The 23812-nt window shown below is 32.1% G+C and overlaps 3 protein-coding genes and 1 pseudogene across 15 annotated transcripts; 1 reads left to right on the top strand and 3 right to left on the bottom strand.

The window, feature by feature from the left end:
- The first annotated feature begins 987 nt into the window (after positions 1–987).
- LOC123891731 lies at positions 988–2140 on the top strand (annotated as a pseudogene).
- Positions 2141–2239: 99 nt separating this feature from the next.
- Positions 2240–6137, bottom strand: LOC123890078 (putative disease resistance protein RGA4). 2 transcript variants are annotated; one of them, XM_045939616.1, is made up of 2 exons: positions 3439–6094; positions 2240–3162 (listed from the first exon to the last, which is right to left on the bottom strand). In XM_045939616.1, the coding sequence occupies exon 1, from the start codon at positions 6027–6029 to the stop codon at positions 3456–3458; it is 2574 nt and encodes an 857-aa protein (XP_045795572.1). In that variant the 5' UTR covers positions 6030–6094; the 3' UTR covers positions 2240–3162; positions 3439–3455. The 2 variants fall into 2 exon arrangements, with proteins under 2 accessions (XP_045795572.1, XP_045795573.1); XM_045939617.1 differs by having other exon boundaries at positions 2246–2577; positions 3439–6137.
- Positions 6138–7614: 1477 nt separating this feature from the next.
- On the bottom strand, positions 7615–11667 carry LOC123890080 (inosine-5'-monophosphate dehydrogenase-like). The gene is made up of 4 exons (XM_045939618.1): positions 10467–11667; positions 9639–9818; positions 8998–9255; positions 7615–8004 (listed from the first exon to the last, which is right to left on the bottom strand). The coding sequence occupies exons 1-4, from the start codon at positions 11463–11465 to the stop codon at positions 7933–7935; spliced, it is 1509 nt and encodes a 502-aa protein (XP_045795574.1). The 5' UTR covers positions 11466–11667; the 3' UTR covers positions 7615–7932.
- Positions 11668–14751: 3084 nt separating this feature from the next.
- On the bottom strand, positions 14752–19474 carry LOC123890077. 12 transcript variants are annotated; one of them, XR_006802706.1, is made up of 9 exons: positions 19390–19474; positions 19198–19237; positions 18612–18667; positions 18013–18266; positions 17448–17533; positions 17257–17352; positions 16747–17011; positions 16240–16355; positions 15802–16088 (listed from the first exon to the last, which is right to left on the bottom strand). XR_006802706.1 is itself a non-coding variant. In XM_045939615.1 (6 exons), the coding sequence occupies exons 1-5, from the start codon at positions 17218–17220 to the stop codon at positions 16017–16019; spliced, it is 405 nt and encodes a 134-aa protein (XP_045795571.1). In that variant the 5' UTR covers positions 17221–17257; the 3' UTR covers positions 14752–15617; positions 15948–16016. The 12 variants fall into 12 exon arrangements, 1 of the variants encoding a protein (XP_045795571.1); XR_006802699.1 differs by having other exon boundaries at positions 16747–16826; positions 16916–17011; positions 17448–18266; ... (1 more) ...; positions 19198–19279; positions 19390–19467; XR_006802703.1 differs by having other exon boundaries at positions 16747–17015; positions 18612–18737; positions 19198–19279; positions 19390–19467.
- Between the last annotated feature and the right edge of the window lie 4338 nt (positions 19475–23812).

Below are 23812 nucleotides of genomic sequence, written 5' to 3'. Positions count from 1 at the left end.
AATATAAAGCGGCAATTTTTATGGGACAAAACTTTGTTACAAATATGACAATTAATATGTGACGAAAGGAGTTAGTTTTTTTTTTTTTATCAAATAGCCTAGTGACTCTAAATGTAGAGAAGTGGGAAATTTGGTGTTCTAACCCTAGCTCTTGCAATAATGTCCTTAGTAGCTATCAATTGAGTTGCACTTACGAAATTGTTGTTTATTTTCTTTACAAAGGAAAGACTATTAGATTGTCCCATTTTATTTTATTACTTTCTCTGTTCCTTTTTAAGTGCCGTTTTAGAATAATTATTTTGTTCTTATTTAATTGTTGTTTTGATAGTTTAAAGTTATAATTTGTCAATTATACTCTTATTCTCTCAATAATAACTCCTACTTCACAGTTTTCATAAAATTAATTCATTTTTTCTCAATAACTACATTTTTTTTTCAAAATGAGGGTAGAATACGAAGAAGAAAAAAAAACTCCAACAACCCACTATCTTGGTTGGATAGTTTTATGTTAAAACGACACTTAAAAATGAACATAGTAAGTAATATATTTTCCACTTTATACTGAGTCCTTAGTTTTTAATGCAATACATTCAATTCCATTTGTAGGAAAAAAGTATTAACATCTTTACTCTCCCTGTCTCACAATATTATTTGACTATATCACATAAACTAAGAAAATATGATAAATGATAGTCACTTCTAGAGTTCTGGTTAAATGTTGTTCAAATCATGCAACATCATGATTGCAGTCCATATAAAAATTTCAAAATTTAACGCTAACCTTAAACTTTCAAGTATAATCAATACTTATATAATACAAAGTGATATGTTACCTTCAAGGTCGATGTCTTCATTCCTCCTCCTCCTCCTCAGTGAAAACACTTTTGATGTGAGCAATCATGGGCCAATACTCACCAGATTGTGGCTGACATTTTCTGCACAATTCAGGACAACCGCCTATGTGCAATCCTCCAAGGGCGGTGAGCCATGGAATCCAATCCTCACTGTGATAAAAGTTTGTGTGTCATTCCCATTGTGGGAATCGGAGGACTGGGGAAGACCAGACTTGCAAAGTTGGTATTCAATGATAAGAGGATAGATGAAGTTTTCCAATTGAAAATTTGGGTGTGTGTTTCCAATGATTTTGATATTAGGCAAATTATTATCAAAATTATCAACTCTGTCTTCATTTCAGCTTCACCTCCACCTGGTGTTGGTATTCCTCACCAAGGAGTAGGGATGGCAAAAATATTCATACCCATAAATATCCGCGGATAAAATCCGCCATGAATATGGGCGGATAACTTAATGGATATACACGGATGAAATCAATGGATATTTTAATTACCCGATACTTAATGGATATGGATACAGATTTAATGGTATTCACGTCCACGGATATCCATACCCGCTAATAAATAAGAAAATTACTTAAATATCCTTAGTTATTAAATATATAAGAGGCTTTTATATTTCGCATAACTTTATGATGAATTTTATTTGAGTTAGAAATGTATCTATATTATATTATAAAGAGAAATATATCGATATTATATTAAGTTTTGGTAAAAAGAAGAAAAATGAATGTGGTGGTGACATTGTTGTAAATTGAAAATGAAATGTATGAATATTAACCACTTTGATATTGAGCAACTACAAATTCGTCTAAGACATAAACTTGATGGTTAAAAGTTTATCCTCGTGCTAGATGATATATGGAATGATGATTGCGAGAAATGGATTGAATTGGCTGATATGATCAAAGTTGGTGCAGGAAAAAGTAAAATCATAGTGACAACACGTAGCATCTCAATCGCTTCCATGATGGGTATTGTTCCTTCATATGTTTTGAAAGGTCTTTCACAAGAGAATTGTTTGTCTTTGTGAAATGTGCATTCAAGGATGGAGAAGAAGAAAAATATTCAAATCTAGTTGAGATCGGAAAAGAATTTGTGAAAAAATGTGCAGGAGTTCCGTTGGCCGTCAAAACATAAGGAAGTTCCTGTTCTCAAAATTTGATTTAAATAAATGGTTATTCATAAGAGACCATGAGATATGGAATTTAGAGCAGAAGAAAAATGATATTTTACCTGCATTAAAATTAAGCTTTGAATATGAGTATCTAACTATTCTCTTTTGAGCAATGTTCCGTGAGCAGTTTTCTAATATCAATTTGCGACGAGATTTAGAGTCTAATCAGTCTATTATATTTGATCACTGAGATTTATAAACTTGGATATAGTTGACATTAACTTATATTTATTTTTAGAGATTTATAAACTTGGATATAGTTGACATCAACTTAAGCAATGTTTGTCTATCACTGATTGAAGCTAATAAAATCCATGTCCCATTAAATCACACTCAAATTCAACAAATGTTAAGTTTTCATACAGATATCTTTCAATACTGGAAATATAGGACAGATGAAAAAAAAATCAATTATTTGGCTACATCAAACATGCTGATAGAAACATTTTGAGAATCAATTGGATCTTGCACCTGCTCAACCCATGAATCTTATACTGCATATGTCCCTTCAAATTTGCTTTTCCCATTTCCACAGCTTCATCATACCTAGTCCAGTATATAAAGCAAACATCACTTTCAAAAAAACTTCACTTTTATTGATATATCAAACATATCCCTATCTGCTTTTTATGAAACTACATCAGTTTGAAAATTTACATGAAGTTACTATTAGAATTCCGCGAACTCATTCTATTAGTAAAAATAACATTTAAAAGAAATGGTTAAAGTTACTGAGAAGATGTAGTGTTAGATGAAGCAATAAGCTAACAAATATTACTACCAACAACTAATGGAAACTAGGTGATACAAGGCGTCATCATCGTTGGTAGTTGGACTGGGCGACGATCCAAGGCTCATTTTATCAGGCCCAATAACGAACAGCCCAACATTTAAGTCCAAACAATTCAAATCAAGAAAAGGTGGGAAGAAGGAGTTTCTTTGATCAAAAGGCAAGCGAAGGAACATGATCCCATGATCCCATTACCACACAAACCAGCAAGGAAACACCACTCCTTCTCCCAATGATCGCATGTAGAGCAGGAAGTAACCACCCACTTTCCCATGATCCCACGATGAGCAAAGTGAGGGAGTGGGCGAAGTGGCTCGATACAACAATGGAGGAAGAAACGCCTATAAATAGTACTTTGTAATGTTAGTAAAGCTAATGGACTTTTTGGGTCCCAACTTGTACCAATTGCATTATTGAATAATAAAAATTTAAACCCCCCTCCTAAGTGTTTACAAGAACAGTAGTTAATTTTAGTTAAGCGTTGCTAAAATCAAACAACCATCATGATTACATTATATATATAAATTTCCAATTTCAGCTCTAACCATAAATTTTCAAGTGGAAAGTAGTTTAGGAGGTGTAATCAACACTTACTTGATAGAAAATAATATGTTTACCTTCAAGGTCGATGTCTTCATTCCTCCTCTTGTCCAATTGGTTCTCCAATGAAAACAATTCTGATGTGCGCAATCATTGGCCAATACTCACCATATTGCGGCTTACATTTTCGGCACAACACAGGACATTCATCTATGACCAAATGCTCAAGCGCAGTGAGGCAATGTATGTCACTTGGAAGGCTCAATAGTTGAGGACAACGAATAATATCAAGCCTTTTAAGATGGATCATTGTTGTAAGACACTTAAGCGTATGAAGATTAGGAAGTTCATAAATTAGCAAGGTCTCTAAAGTTTCTAGAGCCCCTTCAATCCATTCAGGCAATGTCAAAAGCCCTGGAAAATCCCTAATAAGCAAATGTTTCAACATCAATGTTTGGATTGGGTTTTCGTTGTTCAACGACATATTTAACATGTTGCAGTCTATAATTAATAGAGACTCTAAATTGGGAAAAAGATGAAGAGGTAAGGATTCCAAGCTCCCACATGATTGCAAAGACAATGTTCTAATGGAAGTGAGTTGTTGTTCCGCATTGTATATAAACTTCAAATTTTTACAAAATTGAAAAGCCAAAGTCTGAAGATGGTTCAAGTTAACAAATTCAGCCAATGACAGAACTGATTGTTTGGTGGTTATATACAAATGTTGAAGGCTGATCATCTTCCCTAATCCTCTTGGCAATGTTTCAAGCTCTGTGCATCCATTTAGCAGCAAGACTTGCAAATTATGGAGTTTGAAAATAGAATGAGGAAGTCTTTTGATTTTGCTATTATTGTAGAGAATGAGAACACGCAGGTGCTCCAATTTAGAAATTGAATTAGGCAGAATCTCAAATGAAGAATAACTTAAATTTAAATATCGCAAGTATTTATATCTTGATAGCCATGTATTCAACAATGTTTCATTGTCAAGGCCCACTCCTTCAATGGGAAATAGAATAGTCCTTACAATTTTGGACTTGGGGAATAAAACATGGCCAAGTGAATCATTTTCAACGATTGATAAATGCCTTGCCTGTTCAGATACATTTCGAGTATGTGAGCATACTATTACAAATTCCTCTTTTGCAACATACAATGCCAGATCATGGATCAAATCATGCACTTTGAAACTGCCGCGGTTCCCGGTGATAAAGAAATCCTGAAGCAATGATCTTGAAAGTAACTCATTTATATAGTCTCTTGCAATATTCTGTAGATTTTCACTTTCATTCATGGATTGAACTAATCCAAGGGCTATCCAAATATCAGCAATTTCAGAGATAGAAAAGACACTGTCTTTGGGATACAAGGAAAAGTAAGCAAAACATTGCTTCAAATAGGATGGCATTTCATCATAACTTAATTTTAATGCAGGTAAAATATCATCTTTCTTCTGTTCTAACTTCCATATCTCATGGTTTCTTATGAATATCCACTTATTTAGATCATATTTTGAGAACAGGGAACTTCCTAATGTTTTGACGGCTAACGGAACTCCTGCACATTTTCTCACAATTTCTTTTCCGATCTCAACTAGATTTGAATATTTTTCTTCTTCTCCATTCTTGAATGCCCATTTCACAAACAAAGACAAACAATTCTCCGGCGAAAGACCTTCCAAAACATATGAAGGAACAATGCCCATCATTGAAGCAATTGAGTTGCTACGTGTCGTCACTATGATTTTACTTTCTACCGCACCAACATTGATCAAATCTGACAATTCAATCCATTTTGCACGATCATCATTCCATATATCATCTAGCACAAGGATAAACTTTTGACCAGAAAGTTTATGTCTTAAACGAATTTGTAGCTGCTCAATATCAAAGTGGTTTATGTTTTCTTGATGAGCAACAGTTGAGTTGATAATTTTGATAATTATGTGCCTAATATCAAAATCATTGGAGACACACACCCAAACCTTCAATTGAAAAACTTCATCTATCCTCTTATCATTGAATACCAACTTTGCAAGTGTGGTCTTCCCCAATCCTCCAATTCCCACTATGGGAATAACGCAAAGACTTTTACCACCATCACCCTGAAGATTGGATTCCATTAAAAGCTTGATAATTGCTTCCTTGTCATTCTCCCTCCCAATTACTTTTGAAGCTTCAACATGGGAATAAGTGTACTCTCTTCTTTGCATATGAAGTCCGGGTTCAACATTGATTCTCACAAGTCCAAACCCGGTTCCATCAGCTGCCACTTTATCCAACCTACCCCTAATCTCTTTGATTTGATGTGCCATTTTAATATTGAAAGCAAGTTGATTAGAGGAAGAAAAGAAGTGGCATACCTTCATCCATGTGCTGCCAGAAGCTTTCACAACCTGCTTTCGCTTGTCTTGCAACTCAAATCCATCGAATACATCTTCAGCATCAGAGCATATGTTATGAATCTGCCTCAGCCATTCATGCAGGGCATGTTGTTGGTTCTTCTTCTCTTCAGCATCTAACAACAGACCTCTGACAATTGACAAAGTGTCTTTGATCCTCTCGAGATCTTTATACACACCATAGGCTCGAGAAGCTTCTTCATACGCATATGAACCAAGCTTTGTTAGAAGTGAACTAGAAATATGAAATACAAATGATTCAGCCATGTCAACTTTAATCAATAAAGAGTAGAAATGGAGTTGGGATGTAAGTTTGAGGTTGTGGTAGTAAATGTGCTTTCTGTTCAGGTCCTTACTTGTGTATATAGATATACGGAAGTCAACTAACAAGGATAGCCAATCTACCAACTAACAATGAAATAAAAGTCAACTATATTTGTTTACATTATTATTATTGTTAGGCAGAACCAAACACTTGAACAATAAAAAAGAACCAAGAAAGTGGTTTACATGTTAACTTTTTATTAAAAGAATAAAGAAGATACAAGCTCGTGTAAGTAAAATAATACGAAATTAATATATCAAAGTTGGTGCACTTTGAAATAACACTTTTTGTGTACTGGTGAAATTGCGAACAAATTTACATAACCTGTGAGGGTATGACCTTTTATGCTAACAAAATTTTCCTTCCCAAATAAACTAACCGCTAACATTTACCTATAAAAACAAGAAATAAAAAAAACAGAAGCTTCAGAATCCCACAGCCCCTTTAAAGGGCATTCTTCTTAACGTACACCAGTAGTGTATAGGCCAGTTTGAAAGAAAAGAAAAATGTTTGCATTTTCAGTTCACCCGAGTGATATAACTGTTGTTTATTTGTATTTGATTTGAACAATCAGAGAGGTAATTTACACAAGTTGTGAGAATTTTAGTAGCCATTTAGGAAGAAATTTTACAAGAGCTTCAATTTGCATGCTATATACTGAGGCATAGTAATCATCTGTGGCAATTCAGGACAACCTTTTATGTGCAAAAATTCAAGTGCGGTGAAGTGATGTATGTCACTTGGAAGGCTCAATAGTTGAGAACAATCAACAATGTCAACTTGTCAAGCATTTTAAGATGATTCAATGGTGTCAAAAACTCAGGAAGTGTCTGAAGATTTGGAAGGTCAGAAATTATCAAGGTCTCTAAAGTTTCAGCTGCACCTTCAATCCATTCCCTGATATACAAATGGTTCAACCTCAATTTTTGAATTGGACTTTTGTTGGTCAATGACATGTTTAGCATCTTGCAGTCTATAATTATTAGAGACTCTAATTTTGGAAAAAGATGAAGAGGTAAAAATATTGTCACTCGCTACTTAGAGTGCGAACTGAAACACGGTTTACTATTTAGAGTTCGATCAGTTTGCACTTTAACTATTGAACCTTATAGAAATTTGGCGGCCGTTCAATACCGTATTTTAATTGGACATTGGAGCGGTTATGACAGTATCGATCAATCACAGACACACACCGTATAATTCTAAGTAGCAAGGGGGTAAATATGGAATACCAAGGGTGCGTGTGAGATTTAGGAGACGCAAAAAGTAAATCTCTAATATAATATTTACTATTTATTTACAACAAGTAGGTGTATCAAGATTCGACATGTTCCTTTCTTTTATTAAAGGCAAAGTTGGAAAAAAATTACGGTTGCTTCAGAATCGATCTGAACAAAAATGAAAGCCGGAAAATGTGGCTTCATATTTAAAATTCAGAATCAATTTCGCAATGAAATCCAAACACCTTAATCTATCTTAGTCAAATCACAGTTGATCATTATAAACATGTGTTGTTTGCAATTGATGGACACAAAACCAAATAAAGATTAAATGGTTGAACCGCAGTGAATTATCAATGGTCTATATAGAACCAAATAGTAAGATCTAGGATAAATCAAAAAGAACCAAAGCCTAATGCATATAATTTAGAGAGAAAAAAAAACACTCAAGTTTATATTCTAAGAAAACACAGCGGGTCTTAATTTCGACAGAACCTCGGGAAATCTTTTTCCACCATGTTCTATTATAAACTACAGGTCCCCAAAACTTAGAAAAGCTACCTTCTTTTATACTAACTGCGACAACAACTTCTACACGGCTTATCATTTATGATGGTTTCATACTTCAAAAGGGTTTCTTTTCGTAAGATTCTAGCCCATGAATTCCTCCTTCAACCTGTGCTGCTCCGGTACGAACCTGAACAAAGCAGATCAAATATTATTAAGATAACGTAATTGAGTAACGATGCATTATGATAGAGGAAAGATATTTAGAGCATTCAAATGTGTCCTCAAAAGAATTTGAAACCAAGTTAGTGCTTAAATGAAATATTTTACTACACCAAAAAGTTATTGATAGTGGGACCAAACTGCTAATATTTGAAGAACATAGTCATTTGAGGATTAATTTCATGTTAATGTTCTTTTGCATACCAATTCGAGAGTTTATATGAAATCTCAAGCAAAGTTTTTTTTGAACAAGCAAATCTCAAGCAAAGTTGTATTCAAACAAAACACTTGTGGCTTCTAATATAGCAAATTACATGATAAGACAAATATGAGAATCCCCTTGGACAAACAACAAGACATTACTGTGCTTTCTCTTCCTTTTGTTTTCAATTCAAAACATTTACAGGACCCAACTACATAGAATATTTTTGTCTTGATTTCCATTGGATTAATCGTTTCCGGCGGAAAGAACACTTGTCAGTTGTCACAAATCAACTCCTACATCTCAATAAAATATTTAAGCGAAAATAGCACTCCACTGAGTTATGCTTGAATGACAGACACATCACTTTTAAATTTTAAACAATCACTCACTATTTTTATTTATTGCAGAAATTGCACTAACCCCCAATCAAGTAGTATGTTCAAATGACACGCCGCCATATTTTGTCGTATTCAAATGACACAATACACGGCTTTTAAAATTCTACAGCTACTTTATAGTTTATCCTATTCCCATTTTCTACCTTTTCCAAAAAAAGCAGAAATAATACCAATGGAAACAAAAGCTAGTGAAAAAAAACTATGTACATGAGCTCAATAAAAGAGTGGGCAGTCCGTCAACAAACAACAACAACCAAATTGATTATGCAAATGAAGCAGCTGCATTTGACCGCCAAATGGCGCCAATACTAATAACGAGAGCAGTAAATAAATAGCAAGAAGACTCATTCAACCATACCTCGAGCCTTAACACCCTGGATCTAAGAAGGTCATGTGCAGACTGCAGAGAGTTGGCACCGATGTCTTGAAATCCTTGCCTTACTGCTTGCAAGGTGTATGGAATGAACTTCAACACAGAACCCTTATCTTTAACGGCTCCAACAACCCCCTGGGCAATTTTAAGCTTTGCTGTATCACCGAGGTACCTTTGATCACTGCCTTGAGTCATAGCTTCAAGGGAACCCATTCCTCTATACTTCTTGACACGTTGGCCATTCTGATGCAGAAAAAAGTAGTTATGGATATTATAAACTGTATTTATTCTTGCTTAAGCATGTGTAGAAAGTGGCACCAACAAAATTATGAAATTAAATTATAGGAAACAAGGAAACATCAAAGTTAGAGTGAGCAATGTAAGAACGTTTGCATAGTATATTTGTTTCCATATCCACACACACTGAAAATAAAAAACACCTTGGTAAGAATTTAGTCCTTTTCTCATTAGCCATCTATTTCACACCAAATATACACGGTCTTTCTCTTCTGTTCTCTATTTTTAAAAGGTTTTCTCTACAGCACTTTCATCCACACACAGGACACAAGCTTTTAATCTTATGAAAAAACTACTGCAATTCACAAGATTCTATCAGGATTTTGTACCTGATATACATAAGCCCCAGGAGCTTCAAGGCTACCAGCTAAGAAGCTTCCCATCATAACAGTGGATGCTCCCAACGATAAAGCCTTCACAATATGACCAGAGTTTGAGATGCCACCATCAGCAATCACAGGAACTCCACTTTTATAAGCAATGGATGAGACCTTGTAAACGGCAGTTCCCTGACAAATATAAACTCAATATTAAGAATCAATGCCTTTGAGCAAAAGCTGGAACTTGTTAGCAAGAACATGAAATAAACTCAATATTAAGAATCAATGCCTTTGAGCAAAAGCTGGAACTTGTTAGCAAGAACATGAAATAAACTCAATATTAAGAATCAATGCCTTGAGCAAAAGCTGCAACTTGTTAGCAAGAACATGAAATATTAACATTAGCAACTCAAAATTTTACTCATTCAAAAAGTGATATAATTATCACAATCTAAAGCTTCATCTCTAACCTTTTTTATCTTTTATATTTTTAAAGAATGATTATAGAAAGGATATATTACTCCATTTCAAGGTCAGGGTATACCACACAAGCATGCAAAGAGTTTACCATGGAAACAAAGAAGCACTAGCAAGAATGGAGAACATTATATGCAATATTATAGTTTTGTATATCGTTGCAACTGCATCCTAACTGCAATAGTTTCCTGTTACCATAATGTAGTCGACACAACCGCAATTGCAATCATTGCTTTCTCAATCATATTCAACTAAATAATACTAAATCATTGCTTTCTCAATTCAAAACACATAACAATCCACATGCAACAAACAATTCAAACTTCGATGTTAAGATGCAACAAAGACAAGACTTTATACCTGACCACGCCCGACAGCACAAACTTCTTGAGTAGTACATATCGAACCAGAACCCATACCAACTCTCAACCCATCAACACCGGCATTAATTAAATTCTCAGCTTGATAAATAGTCACAACATTCCCACCAATAACATCCAATTCAGGATAAACTTTCTTCACATACTTAATCATCTCCAATTGATAAATAGAATTCCCTTGTGAACTATCCAAAACAACAGCATTCACACCAGCTTTCACCAAATGCTCCAACCTCTCCTTATCTTGTTCCCTAGTCCCAATCGCGGCCCCCACTAACCATTCCCCATCAGCCCCAACCGATCCTCCGGTTACCAATTTCGGATAGCCTCTCACCCTCTCAACCTCCTCCTTTGTCACTAAATCCACAACCTCCTCATCCTTCACCAAAGCAACAACATTTCCATTTTTCTTCTCAAACTCCTCCTCAATTTTCGCGAGGTCAGAGCTCCACGGAACAACAGACGGTGGAGCCTCCATATAATCGGAAACCCTAATGCCCTTATCGTTTAGATTCGACCAATTAGTTTTGGATACAAAACCGAGAAACTTCCCGGTGGAAGTACCAGATTCTGTTACCAAAATGAAAGGCGAAGAAGCGAAATCCTCTTCAGACTCGATTACATCGGAGGGAGAGGCGAATACAGGTTCAGAGAGGATTGGTACACGGCGAGACTTGGCGGCGCGGACAATTGAAGCCTGACGTGAAGGAGTATTGTTAGGATGAACAATAGCGATGCCACCAAGTGCGGCCATAGCAGAAGCCATGGCAGATTCAGAAACAGTGTCCATTGGAGAAGCGACGAAGGGAGTTGAAAGGGGGATGTTACGGCTGAGACGGGAGGAGAGGTTGACATCATCGGCGGCGAAGTCGATGTAATGAGGGAGAAAGATTAGGTCATCGTAAGTGTAAGAGAAACCGCTGTTGAAAAGTTTCTCCGCCGCGAAACCGTCTTCGAGTGGCGGAGGAGTGAAATCCATGGTGTTGGGATAGGGTTGCCGGAGAAGAGAGAGTGAAGTAGGTTTTTTAATTACGGTGGCGGCTGCAATTAATTAGTATTCCTTTTTAATTATTTATAAGCAAAAAAGCACGCAATTAATTAGTGTGAAAGTGTTGTAGTACTTGTAGTAGTGGATTTCAGCTGGAGTATTTTTTTACTTTTTTTGTTTTGGTGACTCAAAGTGCACAGAATCCAACTCATGTCAGTATGTCCTATTGCCGTTGTTTTTTGTGACGTGATGTCTCTTTCTTCTGTTATGGATCTTAGATTAGATGTTAAAAATGTACTGGTAGTATATTTAGAGTTGGAGTTTAACTTCGGGATTGTTTGCATTATTTTGAGTTTATCCAAATAATTTATATAATTTTCACGTATTATTATAAATTTGTCAAAGTAATTTATAAAAATATAATTTCACTATTGTGAACTTTTAAAATAACATAAAACCTAATTTATATTACATGAGCTCAAAAATAAGCCGATCAACTTTTTACAACCCATTTATTTATTGGAGTAACGTATATGACACATAATTATACTATTATAATGGATAAAATTTTAATTTTTATAAATTGTTTTTACTAAGAATTAATTTAAGAAAATGATAAGGGTGGATTTCTTTTTAATACTTTGGTAGCACAAATTAAGCTGGTGAGCAAGTCACACTAGATCATTTTCAATTTTTTGCTCATATACTCCTCCCGATTCTTATTATAAGTAGAAATTTAATTTTTAGATTCATAAAATGTTGGATGGATGTATCTACCAACATGGAATTGGTCAAAGTGGTAAGGGTCTTGGTCCCCTTAAGCACATGGTCAGGGGTTCGATTCCTGGCTCATGCGTATGGAGAAAATTCGGTTGGGAGGGGAGAACCAACCTTGTGTGCCCCACAAGTTCCCTGACGGAGATTAGTCATCGCTAACGGCGGTGAAAACTTCATACCAATATCATGGTAACCTAGAAAAAAAATGTTGGATGTATCTAGTCAATAATAGGGATGGCAACGGGCGCCCATGGGTGCGGGTTTGACACTTACCAAACCCACACCCGAAATCATCACCCAAATCCAAACTCAAACCCCAAAGGTTGTTCGGGTGGCAAAACAACACCCACGCCCACACTCATTGGGTTCGGGTTTTTTCCACCCAAACCCGCAACACATTTGAAAATAATTTGCAAATTTAAGAAATTAAATTTCAACATAGACTTTGAATTAAACTACAACTAAAATTAAGGTCTTCCAAGGAAATTCAAACATAGACTTTCAAGAAATTACAACATAGACTTTTAAGAAATTAAATTACAACTAAATTTAAGGTCTTCCAAGGAAATTGAGGGAGACTATGGGGGTAATTAGTTAATTATAAAATATTTCGGGTGGGTGTATGGGTTTCGGGTGTGGGTTTGACTGATACCAAACCCACACCCATATTATCGGGTGTCACCCGAACCCAAACCCAAACCCAGTCAAATCGGGTTTCGCCCGTTGACTTGGGTTTGGGTTCGGGTGGGTCTCTCGGGTTTGGGTTTTTTTGTCATCCCTGGTCAATAATATGGATCATATACATCCAACATTCTATGAATCTAAAAAGTAAGCTTCTTCTTATAATAAAGACCGGAGGGAGTATTGTCTATTATTTTTTTAATTTAATTGTTGGTAATTCACAAAGAACAAAAAAAACCAAGTTAATAGATTTGATCTAGTGGTGAGAGATTTTGGTAATATGCATGAGGTAATAGGTTTTATACACAACAAAGAACAAAAAAACAAAGAACAAAAAAAATTAAAAAGAGAGAAGAAAAGTGAATGAATGTCCAAAATTACTACAAGACAAACGTGAGGGGAAAAATTGGAGAGATCCAAATCCGTCATAGTATTAGAGATTTGTTATTTTGATCGGTGTAATAAAGGACGCGTTGTTGTCGGTGAAAATTAATTTTACACTGAAAACCAATAAGAATGTTTTAATCTTCCATGATATGTAATGAAAATGGAGTAAAGTGAAAAAATTTCATTGCATATACCCTTTTCTCATTTTTATTTTGGGTGTTTATTTATGTAAATTCTAATATGGACGATGGTGGACCAGTCATGAATAACATTATAACGATACGAATTTTACAAAATTCACCGTTGGATTGAAAGTTTACATCATATAGATCATCCATAGAAAAATTGAAAAACATTTGATATGTTATTGAGACACATCAAGATTAACGGTTTATTAAATAACGTAAATTTTGATGGGTCTCAATAACATATCAAATGATTTTCAAAAAAATTTAAAAAATTTATGGATAATCTATACGATATAAATTTTCAATCCAACAGTGAATTTCATAAAATTCATATTTGGTGAACCACTTGTCCACGGTGAACCACTTGTGAAGGTAGTCCACCGTATCATTAGCCGTTTATTTATGCTTTAGGATGTTTTAATAGAAATTTAGTTGCATCCTCGCGTGTATTGAATGTAAACTGTCACAGGATTGAATCGTTTCCAATCAATAGAGGTTTTTCTTTTTGTTACAAGAGATAAAAATAGAAACAAATCGATTATTTCCTAATAAAAATTATTCCTCTTGTAACAATATATATAAGTAAAAATTAATTTTTTAGATTCATTACATATTTAATTAAGATTCATTACATATTTAATTTATCTGTCTTGTAATATAGACCAGATACATTAAATATGCAATGAACTTAGAAATGTGACTTTTGCTTATATATTATCACGGAGGATGTACTCCCCAAGCGTCAACAATGAGCGGTAGTAAGAATGAATTTTATGTTTTAAAAAGTAATTTTATAATTAATTGACTAAAATACCCCTACTTTACCAAATTAGAAACAGCTCTTCCCAATTTCATTCCTTCTGTGTTGTAAAAAAAAAAAACACAAATGTTATTCAAACACATTTATTTGACAAATATACAGCAAATATACTCTTTTGTTTTTTTTAATATTTTTTATATGCTTCGATTTGCGTACTTGTGAGGAAGAGATGAATGATGTCAATTTTTTTTCTAGCATTTGATGTTTAAATAGTAACTAAAAAAAAATCATTCGATCAATACTCTTCTTCTTCCCCAAATTAAAAACAAAAAACTAGTATTAAAATTACAAAGAATTAGCAGGATTGTTGTTCAATTTTTTTAATTTAAAATATTATTAATAATAATAATAATAATAATAATAATAATAATAGCCATGTGTACACGCCAACACATCCTAATCATCTAAATTAGCCACATGTAACTGTCATGTCATTTTTGCAAACGAAAAAATTTTAGAGGGTTGAAGAAAAATTTTAGGACTAAAAACAAACCTTTGAATATTTATGGGACCTATAACATATTTATCCCAAAAAATTATATAATGAACTAAACTAAAAAACAAGTATCTAATTCATAGTTTCAACTGCAACAATTTAAAAAACCAATTGACTAAACAAAAAAACTAGACATATCTACCAATAATTTGTTGGATAATACTACTCTCAAGCTCCTCCAGATGATTTTCAAGAACATCAATTTCCCTCTGTTGGGCACTGTCAAGCAGATTTATGGCTTTGGTAATTGCACGATCAATTTGGTCTTTTTCTTTAGATGATAGCTTTACTTTAACCTCCTTCTTCACTAGAGCATTCTTGATCTTGTAAACGCATGAATCTAATGCATTCATCACATTGGCCTTCCTTAGAAATTTCTCATCTTCAACGCGGTAATTTTCACCTTCTCTGATCATTTTTTTAATTTCTTGAGATGACAATCTTTCTTTGTCATTAGTTATGGTAATACTATTCCTACCACCAGTTGATTTTTCATAAGCAGAAACGATTAAGATACCATTTTCATCGATAGTAAAGCACACTTCCACCAGGTGGCCACGACGAGCATGTGGGGGCCAAAGAGTTCAAAGGAACAAAGCAGATTGTTGTCACTTGCCCTTGCTCTCTCACCCTCATAAACCCTAATTTTAGCACCAGATTGGTTATCTATAACTGTTCCAAATATCTCTGTCTTCTTGAATGGAATGCTAGTGTTCTTGGTAATAAAAAATTCCATGATATCACCTGTTGTATTCATACCAAGTGATAGTGGTGTAACATCTCGCAACACCAAGTTTCAGGGACGGATTTAGTGTGGGGCAGTGGGGTCAGCCGACCCCACTTGCCTATTATATTTTTAGTTAATACTAGTATTATTTATGCAATTTGACCCCATATATTTGGTATTATCGTTTTTATATAGTCAATTTATTGCACTATAACAAATATAAAATTAATAAGACTAATTTATAATACTAATGAGTATCTTAAAAGTATTGACTAATAAACCAAAATAAATAATTTTGTATAAGAAAATGTTAAAATTATATAAATAACAATTTATATTTTTTTACGTTGTAATTTTGACCCCACTTACTAAAATTTCTGGATCCGTCCCTGCCAAGTTTGGAACATTCTTAAAACCATCGCATAACATAGCAGCCTGGACAGCTGCACCATAAGCAACAGCCTCATCAGGGTTGATGCTTTGGCATAATTCCTTCCCCTTGAAAAACTCTTGCAACAGCTCTTGTACTTTTGGAATTCTAGAAGAGCCACCGACAAGGACAACATCATGGATAGAACTTCAATTGGTTTGGAAAAATTAAAATTGGATACTTCTAATCTTAAGATTGTACATACAGTTTTCATGTAACATGCAATACTTCTAATCTTAAATAACTAGTGGATACTCACTCGAATGGCTATTTTCTTGAGCTTCTTCATTGCAGAGAATTGCTTCAAACGAGATAAGACAGCGGAATCAAGTGGTTTGTCAGGGGTAACACCTCCAACCTGAACCCAAGGATGGCCTGCACATCATCAATCATAACTTAAATGTATTTTTATGTTTGAAATGAAGAAGATTAATATTTTAATTTTGAAACAGAACACATTGTGTTTATCAATGAAAATAATGAGATCAATGTCATGATTATGCAGATTGAAAATCATTATGCCACTTTTGAGAATCATATATCAAGCTATCAGCATTAAAGTAAACTAGTACTTTTAATCTATCGTTAAGGAACGATCAATTTGATTTAAAATTTATAATCTAAATTAAAATGAAGAGAATCATATATACTTGAATCATTTTCTACACTCTCCACTGCGGAAACCTCAAGAATTTCGGCTCATCATATTATAGATAGACTAACTTATACAATATGAAAAGAAAAAAAACGTGTCAACTAAACATACTCATCTCCGATGGAATATAATCCAGTGTGCTGCACATGGTCCGTCTGCGAATGAATGTGTGCACTGACCACATGGTGCGCCTTCGAATGAATGTGTACATGGTAAGCACAAGGTGAAGACAACCAAAAGGACCATAAAAGAAACAGTAGTCTAAGTATGGGGGGATGACCTGTGTGCCAATAAGAAGGTTCTCTGGTTTAATGTCCCTATGAATGGCATGCTTTCCATGGCAATATATAAGAGCTCGGGACAATGATGCAACATACTGCCTTAACCACAAAATAACAACATAAACTCATCAACTTTAGAATAATACCCACATAACCAAACAGATGCAATCCCTATTTTACTTTTAATACCAACATAAACTCATCAACATGTGTTTTCATGTTATGTTTTCAAATTTATTAAACTTTTGATATGTTAGTGCAAATTACCGAGAAAACATTTCATCAGCAAAATTTTGAGATTCATAAACAAAACATTTGAGGATGACGAATTACTACTTACAGTAGCTGCACATCATTCACTGAAATATTTGCATTTCTGCAATTTCTTGTAAAGTTCATCTTTGGGTGCATACTCTAAAATCAAGTAAAGTCGTTTCTGCAATGAAAAATTAAATATCGGTCAGTGTATTTAACCTTCTTCCGCATTACATGGTTGGATTCTAAGTATATCAGCACAAGAAAGTAGCATACCTGATCATAAAAGTATCCATAAATGCGCAAGATATGGGGGTGTCAGAGATGTTCTCAGAAACTAAGATGAAGATGCAGTAAAAAAACTGCATAAACAGGCCACAACAATAAGTTAGAGGAACAAATAGATCATCAACATTTGAAGTTAATCACAATGTGCTAAACTGTTAAATAAGTGGTAAGGCACCAAGGTGAAGTATATAAGGATGTGAAAGTAAAAAACAGGATCAATAGTTGATGCTACAGCTACCCTACATATCAGCCATGCAACCTCGATAAGAAATCGGAGAAAAGAAAACACAAGTAAAAACACACATTGCAAAAATTCAACACCAAATTGACCTTATAATAATACAGTGCTATGTGATAAATAAATTTACCTGGTTTTGAGTCTTACAACTCATAATTCAAATCCATTTAACACCAATTTGAGTCTTAGGTAACATTAACATTTGAACTAAAAAAATCAAGCATAGACTAACAAACAATTTAACACCAAAATAAAAATAAGCAAAAACAAGGAACACATAATAGTATACAATACCTTCAAAAGACACTAGCTTACCTCTGAAAGACTGGAAAAAAACCCACTAGTGCAGGAAATTAAAGGATCCTAGCGCATTAAAACATATGGAAGAAGGGAGTGAAGTCTCGACAAAAACGTGAAATCAGAACTAGAGATGTGCGTATATCTATTGTTTTGGAAAATAGAAACTTCAATTTTACATGAATTATAGAGACCAGTCTAACCAGCAAGTGGATTAGAATGCATCGTTACACGGTTGAGCCTTATCTCTGCAAGTGGTCAATCGCCTGCCCCTGTTGCGTGTGAATTATAGATGAGGCGTTTAAGTGTATATTGGTAACTAAATGCAAAAATACAACTATCAAAACTAAGTATAATTAAACTTGTTATACTATCTGTTGAAAGCTATTGGATTCTAATAGAAGAATAGAACACATAACTATCAAAACTTCATCCAAAAAACACCAATAAAATCACATGATGTGCATATGAAGTACACTTATAAACTCGTCTACTATTGACATAGGTTGTTGGGATATCGTGGAAAAGGTATTTAATGTTTCATGAATGCCAATGAGGGCTGGTTTAACTGTATGATTGAAAAGCATTGACAAAATGGTCTTGACAAAGCACATTACCTTGAAGTATCCTTTCATCACGGGTTGACCCCTGACTTTCAAAATGCCCTTTGAACCTGGTGGAAGAACTTCGTCAGTTTCAGAATCTACTATTTTGAATTCCGGATGCCCAACGGATCCAATAACCTTCAAAAGATTGCATCTTTAACATTCTTAGATAAAAGCACCCACTCTTTCCAAACTCAACTTACAAACAAATAAAAAATGCAAATTATGTAATTACTATGAATGCCATGCTCTATAGAGGCTTATATAAATGTAAATGAAGGCTTAATAATAATAAACAATCTCATGAATATGCTATAATATCAACCATATTAGAATTTTCATTAATGGTTTGGCTAAGATGTTTTATTTTTCACCCTCTAACAAAAATACTAATGCTAAATCCTCCTAAAAAATCAACCAGGTTAAAATCGAGTTCTTAAATTACCCTAACATAAAGTACTCAATTAAAATGGAAAAGAAACATTGAATATCACAAGAATTCAAAAAGCATTGAACAGATAAATTTCACATAGTTTAATTTGGTTTCTGATACAAAAATTGAAACAAGAAATAGGTAATTTGATTAGAGTTAGCTGACCAAGTATGATGCATTCAAAACCAGCTGCTTCCACTATAGCCTAATCACCCAAACATCAAAGAAGACCTAGTTCATTATGATTCTGTAAAATCCAAATGCTAAAGCAATTCAAATACATTTTAGAACACTAATTGGAGTAAAATTAGGAAGGGATCAATTCAAATACAGAGATGAAAACAAATTTCACTTTACCTTTAAACCTATCCGAAGGGATCAAGGAAATCAAATTGAACCCGTAAGGGATAAATAGATTCTAGGACAAACCGATAATAGCAGGGACTCATTAAATATTCATCAAATTTGGAAATAGTCAAATACCCCTGAAATTATAAAACGTCAATTAAATTCCTCCTGACGTGGACTCTGACTGGTAGTGTCAGGGATAATTTGATTGACTTTTTATAATTTCAGAGATATTTGCTTATTTACAAGTTTCAAGTGATATTTGACGAACTAGTATCCGGACCCGTGCCAAGCACAGGTAAAATGAGACTAAAAAATTAATATTTTAATATTAAAATTTTCATCATTCTGAAATAAAAAGGATGAAAAATGAAAAACTATAACATAAAAAAAGTAGGATCCCGTATTTGTCAAAAATAAAATAAATTAAGATCCCGTATTAATATATAAATATAGTCAATTAAAATAGTTTTAAAATCATTTACAATTCAATTAAAATTGTACCTCTGATTTTTTATTTTACCGAAAATTAAACGTACAATTTTAATATATTTCCCGCGTGAATCACAAAAAAAAAGAAAAAGAGTAGGCCCCGTATAAATTACAAAAAAATAAATCATGTCTCTTAATATATACGTAAAAATATAGACTCGTGTGTAAACTTTTTTAAAAAAAGCCCCCCAAACAAACAAAACAAAGTTAAAATAATCTCATAATACCCGTAGTAAAATAAATATGAAACAAAAATACCCTAAAAAAATTATTTGAATATATCTTATATTAGTTAATTTAATTTCCACATCAAAATCCTCCAAATAAAATAAATATAGAACATCGTATAAATTATTGGAAAAAAATATGTCTTTGTGTTAATATATGAATAAAAATAACGTATTTATTGTAATTTTTTTTTTTGTATTAAGTAGTATTAACACTCTTGTTCTCATGGAAAAATTCGCTGATAATTCACAGTTCGACTATCAGGTAAGTATAGCCCCAAAGTAATACATGTGCAAAAATATATGCGCATGTAAATTATAAATACAAAAATCTCACGTAAATTATAAAATAAAAATAGATTTCCGTCTTAATATATGAATATAAATATATAATCTTCATATAAATCAACAAAAAAAAAAGTTATATATAAATAACAAAAAAAATGAACACAGACCCGATAAAAAATACAAAAAATAGATCAATGTATGAATATATGAGTAAAAATATAAAATCTCGTATAAATATCTTAAAATAAAGCCCCCGAGCAAACAGAAAAAGTTAAAGTAATTTCATAATATCTAAAGTAAAATAACTATGAAAAAAATAGGAAAATGCTAACTTGTTCCCTTAAAATTAATGTAACACATATAATGATTTAAATAAAAAAATATTTTATTAAAATTCATGCGGTTAATTCAAGTTTAAATTTTCATAAATAAAATGCAGAAAAATTTATTATATTAAAAAAATGCACAAAATTGAAGAGAATATTTTGATATTTGGATTCTTTAACATGTACTCTAAGAATTAACATGACCCAAAAAATTAGTCACAAATTGTGGACATAATTTTTTATTATTTAATCGTACACATTAATAGTCTACACTAATTTAATTGCGCGACATAATTTTTCTAATTTTGAGTTTTTAAGAGACTTGGGGTTGTTGTTGTTTAACTCCAGGAACACGATGTACTGTGATGGGATTCTCTTCTTCTACTTTTATATTATATGACTTTATTGGACAGTGCGAGTGTTCCGATTTTAGCATATCTTATGCCTTGATTAATAAAACCACCTTATGTAATAAAAAATTATCATAAATAATGCATTCGACACAAACATTGAAATTAAAAAAAAAGTTATATATGTCTACATCATAAATCAAATTACATTACATTGCAACAACTGAACATAAATCTCTAAAACGTAAAAGTAGCAAATTGAAAAGACAAACAAAACTAAAAAATGTAAAGAATTATTCTTCAATGTCTTAAACACATGCCTTAGATGAGTCTGTCATCATTCTACCAAACAGATCTACATATAAAATAGATTTAAAAATTAAAATGAGTAATATGAATTTACGATAGAGAAATCGTTTACCACCCCAAGCTTTTACTAATCCCTTAATTTTTGAAATTGCCTTAATTTATGAGGTTCATTCTATATTTAACATTTCCAAAAATATATTGCATTACCATATTTTTCAACTATTTTAAATATACTACGGTCAATAATTATATACTACTACGGTCAATTTTTTTTTAATGTATTCAGAAAAAGAAATTAGTGTTGCTATAATTATTTATAAAAAATATTTCATTTAAAAAAAATATTTCGATTTAATGTACCTATAGTTTTTTAAAAAATAAAATTATTAAAAAGCTTTTATTTACAATATAAAAATTAAAAACCTTTTCCTTACAATATAAAAAAATCATTTAGATAAATACTTCTTTTAATTAGTTTTTTTATTTTATGTCAAAGATTAATACAAAATTATTTAGAGGATATTTCTATAATTATAGAGATTGATATTTCTATTTTTATTAAACAAAACGTGTGGCTAATTTATGCCCAAATAAATATATTTCAATTTCAAATTCATTTTTTTTATTTGCTGAAAAAAATGAGCTAGTAAACATTTATTAGAATTAGAATTCTTTGAATTGTTGCCTTATATGATTTTAATTCATTCTATTTTATTGATGAGTGAATCAATTAATTAATATCAATCAATTAATTGATATTATGAATATAGAATTGAAAAATGTATTTGCATTAAAAATATGCTAAAAACGTATTTGCTTTAATTGGTTTAATAATCTTATTAATAGAAAATATGCTAAAAATATATTTTATGTCAAAGATTAATACAAAATTATTTAGAGGATTTTATTTTATTTTTTGAATTCGAATTTACTATAATTATAGAGATTGATATTTCCATTTTTATTAAACAAAACGTGTGGCTAATTTACGCCCAAATAAATATATTTCAATTTCAAATTCATTTTTTTTATTTGCTGAAAAAAATGAGCTAGTAAACATTTATTAGAATTAGAATTCTTTGAATTGTTGCCTTATATGATTTTAATTCATTCTATTTTATTGATGAGTGAATCAATTAATTAATATCAATCAATTAATTGATATTATGAATATAGAAATGAAAAATGTATTTGCATTAAAAATATGCTAAAAACGTATTTGCTTTAATTGGTTTAATAATCTTATTAATAGAAAATATGCTAAAAATATATTTGTAGTACAAATAAGCTAGTGCAACATAATGATATATATGGTAGTGCCAAAATAGCCTGTAGTACAATTTTTTTTTGTTGCATTATAATTTATAAATAAGTATAGTTTTTTTTTTTTGTGTATGTCAATTTTCATGACTTGTTATTTGGTCTATTTATAAAATTAAAAAATACAGCATGTTTTAAAATAATAAAATAAGGTTCTTTATTTTTTATTTTTTTTAAAAAAAGTTCCTTATGATTTGAAGTGGAAGTGGAGATGTTTAAATGACTCGGATCTCGAAATTATAAAACAACACTAAAATTGTGTTTTGTTAGTAGTTTTATGGACTAAATTGATTAATACAATTGAATTAATTGATTGTAAATCACGTGTTTCAGTCTATTAAATGTCGCGTAGATGATGGTGGTCAGTAATAATTAGCTTGTTATATGTGATAATATTTTGGTACCGAAAAATAAACTTGTTTTTTTAGCAAAAAAACTTGTTATATATGCAAATTTTTGTAAAAAAAATAAATGCAAATTTCTATCATACTCCCTCAATCCCATAATATAAGCAAAAAAAAAAAATTCACACTTATTAAGAAAAGTGGAATATGATGATTTGAAGTATGATTTTTTGTGTTTTTCTTGAAATAAGTTTCATGGGAAGATGTAAAAAGAATTTTTATTGGTTATTTATTATTGAGGAAAGAAGAGAGAGTAAATTAAATACAATTTGCATTTAATTTTATGAGAATAAATAAAAGTAAATCTTGAAAATGATAAAAGTTAGCTTTTTTTGCTTATAATTTTGGACATAAAAAAGTGATTTTTTTTTCTTATAATATGGGACGGAGTGAGTAGTTGAATGTAAAGAGAAAACTTAAAACGCCAGAAATTGACCGATGTACACAAAAATAATTTTTATTAATTAATATTTGACAACAAATGTGGTTTAGTTTTTTTTTTTTATAGGCAAAATCAAAATAAGATGCAGGAAGATGTACTTCAACCCATTACAACAAATGATTAACAATGAAGACAACTAATATGATTATTACACTATCAAGCAAAAGAATAAACACTATTAGCATCCAAATTAAGAAGTTAATTTGAGGCCCCACAAAATGTTCTCAATATTCTTGCATTCTCCCATGAAAACAACTTTGTTTCTCGTGTTCCA

The sequence above is a fragment of the Trifolium pratense genome, linkage group LG6 (genome assembly GCF_020283565.1).
Source record: "Trifolium pratense cultivar HEN17-A07 linkage group LG6, ARS_RC_1.1, whole genome shotgun sequence".
NCBI classification, from domain to species: Eukaryota; Viridiplantae; Streptophyta; class Magnoliopsida; order Fabales; family Fabaceae; genus Trifolium; species Trifolium pratense.
This window is presented reverse-complemented; position numbering and strand designations above follow the sequence as displayed.

Coding starts and splice junctions, on each gene's coding strand:
- LOC123890080 (XM_045939618.1), bottom strand. CDS start 11,465: ATGGATTTCACTCCTCCGCCACTCGAAGACGGTTTCGCGGCGGAGAAA. Junction 9,819..10,466: donor GTGCTGTCGGGCGTGGTCAG/GTATAAAGTCTT, acceptor TATATTTGTCAG/GGAACTGCCGTTTACAAGGT. Junction 9,256..9,638: donor CTGGGGCTTATGTATATCAG/GTACAAAATCCT, acceptor TTTCTGCATCAG/AATGGCCAACGTGTCAAGAA.
- LOC123890077 (XM_045939615.1), bottom strand. CDS start 17,220: ATGAATCTCAAAATTTTGCTGATGAAATGTTTTCTCG. Junction 17,016..17,183: donor GCTGATGAAATGTTTTCTCG/GTAATTTGCACT, acceptor TTTGTGGTTAAG/GCAGTATGTTGCATCATTGT. Junction 16,356..16,746: donor TTATATTCCATCGGAGATGA/GTATGTTTAGTT, acceptor GATGATGTGCAG/GCCATCCTTGGGTTCAGGTT.
- LOC123890078 (XM_045939617.1), bottom strand. CDS start 6,029: ATGGCTGAATCATTTGTATTTCATATTTCTAGTTCACTTCTAACAAAG.